The 10,403-nt window shown below is 38.2% G+C and overlaps 1 protein-coding gene and 1 long non-coding RNA gene across 2 annotated transcripts; one reads left to right on the plus strand and one right to left on the minus strand.

The window, feature by feature from the left end:
* Positions 1-441: 441 nt before the first annotated feature.
* LOC129732443 (uncharacterized) lies at positions 442-894 on the minus strand. Its single transcript, XR_008729257.1, has 3 exons — positions 818-894; positions 691-751; positions 442-577 (listed from the first exon to the last, which is right to left on the minus strand). It is a non-coding gene; the product is annotated as an uncharacterized LOC129732443 (long non-coding RNA).
* Positions 895-2,947: 2,053 nt separating this feature from the next.
* LOC129732289 (zinc finger protein 728-like) lies at positions 2,948-10,014 on the plus strand. The gene is made up of 5 exons (XM_055693044.1): positions 2,948-3,305; positions 3,557-4,036; positions 4,182-5,105; positions 5,443-5,925; positions 6,135-10,014. The coding sequence occupies exons 1-5, from the start codon at positions 3,082-3,084 to the stop codon at positions 6,565-6,567; spliced, it is 2,544 nt and encodes an 847-aa protein (XP_055549019.1). The 5' UTR covers positions 2,948-3,081; the 3' UTR covers positions 6,568-10,014.
* The last annotated feature ends 389 nt before the right edge of the window (positions 10,015-10,403 follow it).

Consider the following 10,403-nt stretch of genomic DNA (forward strand, 5'->3'; position numbering starts at 1 on the left):
TTATTGTAAACAATTCGTTGCAGTACTTTCAAAACTAAATCCATGTATGAATAAGCGAAACAAACAGGGAACTGTTAAATGCCTAGCTTTTGTTTACACGCTCTTTTTGGATAACCCAAAACTGAGTCAAAACCTAATCAGTTTCGCTAAAACCGTATGTACTCAAAATTGAGTAGAAGTTGTTTTACTCATTTTTGAGTACCACCGAATGTTCAAAAAAATGAGTAAATATTACCCATATTATCCCTGATGCGCGATGCGTAAAAGTTACACATTTTAGACCCAAAAATGAGTACTTTAAGCTTCAATGAGGGAATTTCGGAAAAATTATCTATATTGACTCGATATTATTATATTTTGCATTTTTAATTAATTTTATGGCTACGTCGTACAACTTTTGGATTTCGGTTGGTATAGTCAAACCGAACACAGCGAAGCTCTTGAAAAAATACCGATGTCAGTTCTGAAGGACTCGTAGTCGAAGATGACAATCTCATGAAAAATAACGAAATACATGCCGGTCTTGAGCAATTCGACCTCGCATGCAATGTGGGGAAATGTAGATGTGTGCTCAATCCTTGAAGGAAAAAAAGTAAGTCGGACGCGGAAAACTATTCGGTGTACCACTTTGCCGAATAACATTTCGCAGAATAAGAATGAAAAATGTAAAAAAAAATGTTGGGAATTTACCTTCATTCGCCGAGACACGGGAGATCTTTTAATTTATTCGCCGTATATCCAACAACGAGTCCTGGTGAAAAAGAAAAATTGGCATTAGGTAGTTGCAGTCAATTATTTCAAATTATGAATTACTTACCGATAACAACTAATTTTAAACACTTCTATTTCCTCCTTTTTTTTCAGACGGTTTGCTTGATTTGCTGTTTGTTTTCAATTGCAAAGAATAACAACAACAACACGCAAGCACCGATTACCCAATTTTGAGTAAATTTGCCGCCATGATCAATTTAATTCTACTCATTTTTTGACGTCTTCGAACAAGTGAAAAAAAGGATTAAAATTCAACTCAGCCGCTGAGTAGCCCAGAGTGAGCGTGTACAGTAAACTGATATAAAATTAACGGTTACCCAAAAGTGAGCAAAACAAAAAAATACGAAAACTGGGTGAAAGTTACTCAGTTTCGTTAATCAATATTACTCATTTTTTGACATTTTGAATAAAAATACGAAAGTGAGTACTTTCTAACCAATTTAGAGTAAAATTGAATGAGCGTGTGTGCGTGAAGTTGGTCATGCTCACAAAACATTGAAGACAAATTAAATATCTGCAGCATTTTTGAGAAGCACCTCTTCCATAACCAAGGCAACACAATATGAGTGACGTACCATCACATACTTAGACATACGTAACACTGACGATATTTTTTTCGATACTCTTTGCCCCACATCACCCGGTACCAACACCAGTATGAACTGCTCGACGAAAATGAACGGAATGAATTTTCTTCATAGCGGCTCTACTCGAGCCCTCAACAAAATCCCTTACGAAACTGTCAAAAATTTGTTTACAAAATCAATGCTGCATTTTTCGAGTGGGAACGAGACAAATGCAGGGCTGCGCAGGTACACAACCTCAACCTCAACCTGGTACTTTCGAGTAGTTCATTTTGTACCAACTTTTTTGGAAGATTTCTTCCTGAGTGTTACGTATGTCTTATGTATGTGGTACCATGTGTCGTGAACCGGAGGCAAGGGCCTCACAAATTGTCCAGTTTCCTGCTGTTCCGAGCTCTCTTTCGGCTGCGCGATTACCCTTGGTCCTCGCCGCTTCAGGCGGTCAATCGCCATCGCAATGGAATCCCGCTTTTGCTGCTCACCGTCCATACTGCTGTCCTGTTTTCCGCTTTGTCCTTCTTCTGCTGCTGCCTGGTGATGTGTCTCCATTGAAGTGTGTCACAAGAAATGCCCGCGTGAGTGAAGAGAGCTTCTATTTATACCCAGCGAAATCAACTTCCCCACCTTCAGTCAATTGGTAATTTCCCCTTCGGAAATAAGTTCACACAGTAGGCTGAATGCTCGGAACGCATGAAATACGGGACAAGGTGATTTCAAGTAGGTATTGATATATTTATTATTATCATTTCATTTATTTTATTAACATAAAGTCTGCTGTACGCTAAACCATGGTTGTAGAATAAAGACATCGCTGGACGTCATCGCATCGCTGGACTCAGCAGCGAATTGGGTCCTGAAGCTATACCAGTTTTTATATATCATTTGAAAAAGCCGCGTTTTCTGAACAAAACGTTTAATAAAACAAAATGTGTATCGTTTCCCTTCGATTTTTAAATGAAGAGTAAAAAAACTGCTCGAAAGGTCTAAGTTGACGTTTCGCCCATGGACGGTATATGAGAGAACTGTCATTTAAGGCATTTCGAGCTGTTTTTTGTTTTTCATTTAAAAATCGAAGAAAAACGATAAACATTTTTTAAAAATCAGGTTATGCCCAGAAAACTGCACTCTTTCAGCTGATATATAAAAATCAGAAATCCGTTTTAAACTTTAGGACCCAACTGCAGAGTAGTGCTGCAGCGACAATATAATGCTTAAAGTTGAATTAAAAAGCATTAATATTAGCATTAAGGTGAAACGGGATTGTGGTCTTTTCCTATACAATTTTGAGGTTAGAGTTATTTTTACTTTTGTAGTTTGAGCGTTAAAATTCGGCTTCCACTAAATAAACAGCACTCAAATTGCTACCTCAGGCATGCAACAGTTGTGAAAACAATTGATCAAAGTTTCATGTACGTAGTCTTCATAAATCAAGAAAAAATTAGATTGCAAAATTCGAGTTGATCGCGACCACGTCCCGTTTCACCTTAATATCATCAATTTACATTGATTTCTTTTTCATATTGATAGTAATTTACAACATCAAGGTAAACAGTATGCTTTTAGCGTGTATTCCATCTCCATGACATGTTTTTGTTTACTCGTTCGAATCGGAGAAATATTATTGAATTTTATACTGTTTCTTACTGCTGCATTGTGCTGCTGAATCGATCGAAAAAGTGAGCATAACCACCTCGAAGCGATAGTTTGTTTGAGTTGTGTGTGAAAAATGGAGGAATTAAGCTTAATAAAGGTGGAGAACTTCACTGCAACAGTAAAGGTAGAAGAGATTATGATACCCGACGTTCTGGCTGTGGACGAAGCAACTACGTTCGCTAGCAGCACCGCACCAACTGCGGCGAACGCCCTGAAGAAAGATTCAACTGATGTGAAACAAGAACCTGTCAGGGAGAACATCAATGAAATTGAGACTACAACAGCTTCTAGCTCCAGGTAACTTTTGTGCTCGTTTTTCAGATTCAATCGGTATAGTTCGTTTCCAAATCCTATGATCGAGAAATTTAAATTAGGGTTCAAAGTAGGTCGAAATGAAGAATAATGTCACATTAAAGCAAATATGATCTTTTGGAATGTTTCTCTAGAATTCACCTTAGCATTACTGACAATCCGTACATAGAACTGGGAAAAAACTAGAAACACCGCAAGGGTATCTCGAATTACCACAGTACGCTTTTTCTTTGCAGCAACTCGGTTGATACGGAAATGCGCAACACCGATGTTAATGATCATTCGCACAAAATGATCGCATGTGAATTCTGCAATAAAAAATTTAGTAAAAAATACATCTTGGAGAATCATAGAAGAGTTCACACCGGAAAACGACCTTTTGCGTGTGATATCTGTAGCAGAACATTTCGCACAAGCGCACGTTTGAACTATCATAAGAAAGCTCATTCAGATCAACATTTTGAGTGTGATATATGCAAGCGACGTTTTTCCATTAAATCGAACTTAGCGATCCACATGAATGTTCATCGCACAGATTGTCCCTATAAGTGTCTGATTTGCGAAAAAAAGTTCCCGACTAGTTATCATCTTAAACAACATGTGCTCACTCACAGCGATTCGCGACCCTTCACATGCGACATCTGTGACGCATCATTCAAGGGAAATGTTCAACTAAAAAGCCATATAAAGACCCACAAGGTTGAGTCCTACCCAGAGTAAGTATTTAGGTGTTTATGTAGCTAGGGATGAAAAAGTTTCATGACAAGCGTAGATTGGATCTAAGAAATTTAATGTCTCGCGACAAAACTCAATTTATCTCACTGATTGTAAATCAATTTATTTCATTTGTTTCGGTTGCAGCAACACAGAAGGTTTGCAGTTAAATCGAATTGATGAATCAACAAAATACACCTGCGACATATGCGGCAAACAGTACAAACAAATGGGACCACTTCACCTACATCTGAAGCTTCATCAGAGCACCACTGTGAGATCTGAGACCAAAGCCCACAACGCAAAGAAGTACGAGTGTAGGATTTGTGGAAAAGGAAATCGGGATCGTTATACACTGAGGACGCACATGGTCGCTCATACGGAGGAACAGCCTTTTAGTTGCGATATTTGTGGTTCATCATTTAAGACAGCTTATACTGTGAAAGTGCACAAGAAAACACATTCTTCCGATAGGCCGTATGAATGCAAAATTTGCGGAAAAAGGTTTCCAGTTCGTTTCAAACTCAGGCAGCACATGTTTTACCATACTGATGAACGACCTTTTCAATGCAATATTTGCGGTATATCATCGAGGTCCGCATCGAATCTAAGAGCTCATAAACAAACGCATAGTCGTGAAAGTTTAACATTCGATCCTAATCTTGTGAAGCATGTGGCTGCCAACTCTCAAGAACTACCTTTTCATTGCGATATTTGCGGTTCATCGTACAAAACAGCTTTATATTTAGGAAAACATAAGAAAAAGCACACCTTGGAGACCACGCATGAATGCGAAATTTGCGGAAGGCGATTTCAATTTCTTTACAAACTAAGGCGGCACATGGTTAGCCATACTAACGAGCGGCCTCATAAATGCAATATTTGCAGCACATCATTCAAGTTCAGTCATAACCTGCATTATCATGAAAGCAAACACTCGAAAGAAGGACGTTACAAATGCGATATTTGCGTTATTACATGCAGTACAAGAGCTTTGTTAGAGGCGCACAGTAAAACGCAAATGCACCTAAAGAAGATACAAGATAATCCCCTTACAGCTTCTAGTACCAGGTAATTTTGCCCTTGTTTTTTACTCAAAAAATTATTCAAAGCGAATACAAAACTTTCAGTCATAAAATTCATTTCATTATAGTTTAAAGCATTCTCAGAGAGTTTTTGATTCTAGGAGTATATAAAGTATACTGCCGTTCCAAGCATAGTTGTCCCAGCGTGCATAAGGTTTGTGTAGAACATGGGACAACTATGATTAGAACGGCAGTATACTACAGTTTGTTTTCATTTGTTCCTAACATATGTTGTTACATGTCCATTCATTGAGACCTTCAACTCTTGTCACAAGAAATACTTTTCTCACGCATTTTATCAAACGCTCTTTTGTCTATTTCAGCAACTTGCAAGGTTGGGAAAAGCGCAAAACCGATGTTGGTGATCAACCACCGAAAAAGTATATTTGTGAATTCTGCAACAAAGAATTAAGCACAAAAGTCACCTTGGAGGATCATAAAAGAACGCATACCGGGGAGCGACCTTTTGCATGTAATCTCTGCAGCAGTACATTCCGCACAGCTAGGATTTTGCAAAACCATAAGAATGCTCATACAGGGGACGGGGATCTTGAGTGTGATATATGCAAGAGAAGTTTTTTTCGAAAAACAAAATTAACGGCCCACATGAATATACATCGCACAGATTGTCCCTATAAATGTTCGATTTGCAATAGAATATGCGCAAGTGATAAGAATCTTGTCCAACATATGCGTACCCATAGCGATCAGCGACCTTTTAAATGCGATATCTGTGACGCATCATTTACGGTACGGTATGTTCTAAACAAACATATGAAGATCCACAAGGTCGAACCGTCTCCAGGGTAAGTTTCATACGTGGATGGTTGTCTAAGTTATAAATTAACGAGAAAGAATAAAATCGAGGAAAAAACGTTCAAATGAGAAAACATGTCAATCAACATCTTAGATTATCATCATTATTATTTTGGCTTGAACGTGATGGAGTACATTTACTAAACTCAATTTACCGCACTAATAGTAAACTAATTTATTACATTTGTTTTTGTTGCAGTGACTCAGAAGAGTTGAAGCCAAATCGGACCAGTAACAGCCCAAGTGATGGATCAGTAAAATACACCTGTGACATATGCGGCAAACAGTACGAACTATTGAGAGCACTTTACGTACATCGGAAGCTTCATCAGAGCACCACTATGGGATCTGAAATTGAAGCCCACAACGCAAAGAAGCACGAGTGTACGATTTGTGGAAAAAGAAATCGGGATCGTCCAACACTCATGAGGCACATGGTTTCTCATACTAAGGAACGGCCTTTTAGTTGCGATATTTGCGGTTTATCATATAAGACAGCTTCTGATGTGAAAGTGCACAAGAAAACGCACTCTTCCGATAAGCCGTATGAATGCAAATTTTGCGGAATAAGGTTTGCAGCTCGTTACAGACTCAGGCAGCACTTGTTTTACCATACTGAAGTCAGTAGCTAATCTAAGAATTCATGAACAAACGCATAGTCGTGAAAGTATCACATCCGATCCAAATCTTGTGGAGCATGTGGCTGGTGACTCTAAGAAACTACCTTTCTATAGCGAAATTTGCGGTTTATCGTATAAAATAGCCATGAATTTGAGAAAACATAAGGAAAAGCACCCCCCAGACAGGCTAAGGCGGCACATACTTAGCCACACTAACGAACGGCTTCATAAATGCAACGTTTGCAGCTCATCATTCCAGTTTGAATCTGCAATATCATATGAAACATTCGAAAGAAGGACGCTACAAATGCGAGATTTGCGTTGCTACATGCAAAACAAGTGCATCATTAGAGGCGCCCAAGAAAACGCAAAAGCACCTGTTGTGATGTTTGGAATGATAAGTACTAGAGATGGTCGGGTTTGATGTTTTTCAAACCCGTACCCGACCCGAACCCGAATTTTTTTTTCGGTCAAAACCCGAGCCCGAAAATTTTATTTCATTGAAACCCGAACCCGACCCGATCTCGAAATTGTGAAACCCGAGCCCGACCCGAACCCGAGATTTCATTGATTTTATAGTCGGGTTTTGGGTTTGCATACCCAAACCCGACCTGAACCCGACATTTTCAAACCCGAACCCGACCCGAACCCGAAAATATTTTTTTCACAAAACCTGAACCCGACCCGTACCCACATTTTCAAAAATTTTCAAACCCGAACCCGACCCGAACACGTCGGGTACGGGCCGGGTTCGGGTTTCGGGTTCTCTACTAAGTACGGTCCTGCACTGTTATAGCGAATTTCTTTATTCCACCAGCTCACCTCGTTTTGACCTGGAAGTGCACTAACTGCTGTCAAAACCCTTCTTTATTCGCTCGATTTTGACCCAGTTTTGACCTACCGTGCTGCCCGAAGCGCACTGTAAAATTTGTCAGCTTCAACCCACCACCGCACGTGGTAAGTTCGTAAACAATTATCTGGCATCTCTTTCTTACTTGCGTCTTTAATGGCGTTGACGTTTTATTATTACTCGGCAGTTTTGCCCGCACACAGTGGAATAAAGAAATTCGCTATTAGATTAGAATGCTACACTGTAAACAATGTCACGATACTTCAAATTTTTTGCACTTGACTCAATTCATCACATCACACTGCAAATCAAAGTGATTTAGTGTTGATTTTATAATGATTAACACTTTCCAACAAAGTGATCTTGGCTTGAAAACTGTTTAATGGAAATCACCATCATATTTTAATGTACATATACTTCTTGTATTTGCACCGCTGTTCAAATTCACTGATTTACAGCTGCAATTCCATTTGAAAAACGTCAAAAACATGGAACGAAACAAAAAATATATAATATAAATATATACTATAGTAATGGTGGCGAACGGCGCAAGCAGCACATTTTCCCCAAAGATTAACAAATTTAATTTATTCAAGAGTAAGTATTAATGAATATTTGATATTAAATTAACAATAAACCATTTTTTTACGAATCCTGAAATATATTACATCGATACGGTGGCAGGGATAATCTTGTAATTAAAATAAAAATTTCAATTAGAATAAAACCACATACTTATGTATGTGATAAAACTGTATTCTATATCTATGAATGCGAATGTCTGTCTGTCTGTTCCCTATAGACTCAAAAACTACTGAACCGATTACCGTGAAAATTTATACATAGGGGTTTTCGAGTATGGAGAGTAATCTTCAAATATTATTTTAGATCTATCTCATAAGCGTATGCAAGGAGAGGTGAATTTGTGATTTATGAATGTGAAAACTTTCTTCTCGATAACCGTGCAAATTTATATCAGATGTTTTTGAGTCTGAATTATATTTTTGCGACGTTATACCACATACATAAGACATACGTAACACTCAGGAAGAAATCTTCCAAAAAAGTTGGTACAAAATGAACTACTCGAAAGTACCAACCTCTGTAAAAAAACCTCTGTTTGAGTAGTTTATGAAGGTTGTGTACCTGCGCAGCCCTGCATTTGTCTCGTCCCCACTCGAAAAATGCAGCATTGGTTTTGTAAACAACTTTTTGACAGTTTCGTAAGGGACTTCTACTCGAGTCCTCAAAAAAATCCCTTACAAAACTGTCAAAAAGTTGTTTACAAAATCAATGCTGCATTTTTCGAGTGGGAACGAGACAAATCCGGAGTGATTTGCGATAAGGGCGCAACTGCCAAAAGATAAACATTGGGGAATATCAGTTTGAAAATTTGCAAGTACATTTTCAAATCGTAATTTCAGAGGAAGAGACTAACATTAACATCAATACCAAAAATCGACGTAAAATAAACCTGGCTTATAGTTTCCTAACAATACTACATTGAATTTGTCCATTTATGGCTTAAATCTGCGCTTTTCTTCTAACCTTTTTCTAATGAGCCTTAGAGCATTCTGACAACGAGGTACGCCCATCTTTCTTTCGCCTTGTTTTTTTCTTTCTTCAGTTGCGCCCCTTTAAAAGCGCCTTTATTTGAAAACAAAAGTTGATCCGCCCTTTACTGTCGCCTGTTAACGAAATATTTCGCAAATAAGCCCAGTGCTCAAAACAATGTAAAAGGCCTAGTTCCAAAGTATCTTTTGTTTTGGGTAAACTGTTTTGTCGCCCTTCACTAAAAGCTTGATTTAAATAATTTTATCGATTTATACAAAAGAAAGGATTCTTGCCATGAATTGTGTGAGTCTTTTCGAAACCAATAGAGTAATAAAACGATTTGTTTACATTTTGTTAGTTGCGCCCTAAACGCTAATCACTCCGGATATAGGTATCAAGCACTGACCATTGCTGGAGGGATTTCTTATTAACCTACCAAGGTAGCAGTCATGATAGAGATTTTTTTTTTGTCTATATAATAAAATATTTCTGTCAAGCGTTTCGATAACGCTAGTATACCCATCACCCAAACTCCGAAATCGTGTGCGAGATTCGACTGTGATAATCGTGTATTTCGGGGTAGTCCAATTTGGCGTAAAAGTCGCAATATGTCAGAAGGTCAAATATTTGACCATAGAGCTTTCTGACAGCTCAGTCACGCACACTAAATGCGGTTTGTTTGCCTCATAAATGACTCTTACGAAAATCGAAATAGTAGTAAGTAAAAAGTAGTCTTTTTTGAGTTGCCCAGCACTGGAAATAAAATTTTCATTTTGTAAAATACTATCCGTAAACCAATCACACAACCCGCGCAGGAATAAATTAACTTTCAAGTCAGCGGAAGAAAATAAAAATTTCGTAGTCCATGCAGGCGTTTTGACAGCATTTTGTTGGCCTCATTTTCCATCCGACTTACACGGTGTAAAGTGCACCAATACATGCACGATTGGAAAGGTCTAATGGTCAAAGAGTGTAATACAGGCAGTATTTATGTGAATATTCACCTTGATGTATGCGGAGTAATTTATACTACATCAAGATAAACTGTATGCTTTCAGAGTTGGGTGAATTCGCCTACCCAATTTCTACCTACCAAAAATGAAATATTTCGCCTGAATGAAATGTTTCGCGAAATAATTCAACGGAAAGCAGCACATACAATAACCAGTGGCCGGAACAAAAAACATACGAGATAAAAAGGCTTGCCCCACAGTTTTATACATGGTCCACCCTATCGTAAATTGTGAAACTCTCCCCAACCCAAATTTAATCAAACTATTTTTAAAACTTAACTAAGATCCTAGGCTACTCAAAAAACACTATGACATTGAGGGAGTATGATATTTGCGGCCATGAGGGCATATGTGAAAATATACTGGTTTTGCCTCATACATCAAACATGGTCCACCCTATCGTAAATTGTGAAACTCTCCCCAACCCAAAT

This window comes from Wyeomyia smithii, chromosome 1 (genome assembly GCF_029784165.1).
Source record: "Wyeomyia smithii strain HCP4-BCI-WySm-NY-G18 chromosome 1, ASM2978416v1, whole genome shotgun sequence".
In the NCBI taxonomy this organism is placed as follows: Eukaryota; Metazoa; Arthropoda; class Insecta; order Diptera; family Culicidae; genus Wyeomyia; species Wyeomyia smithii.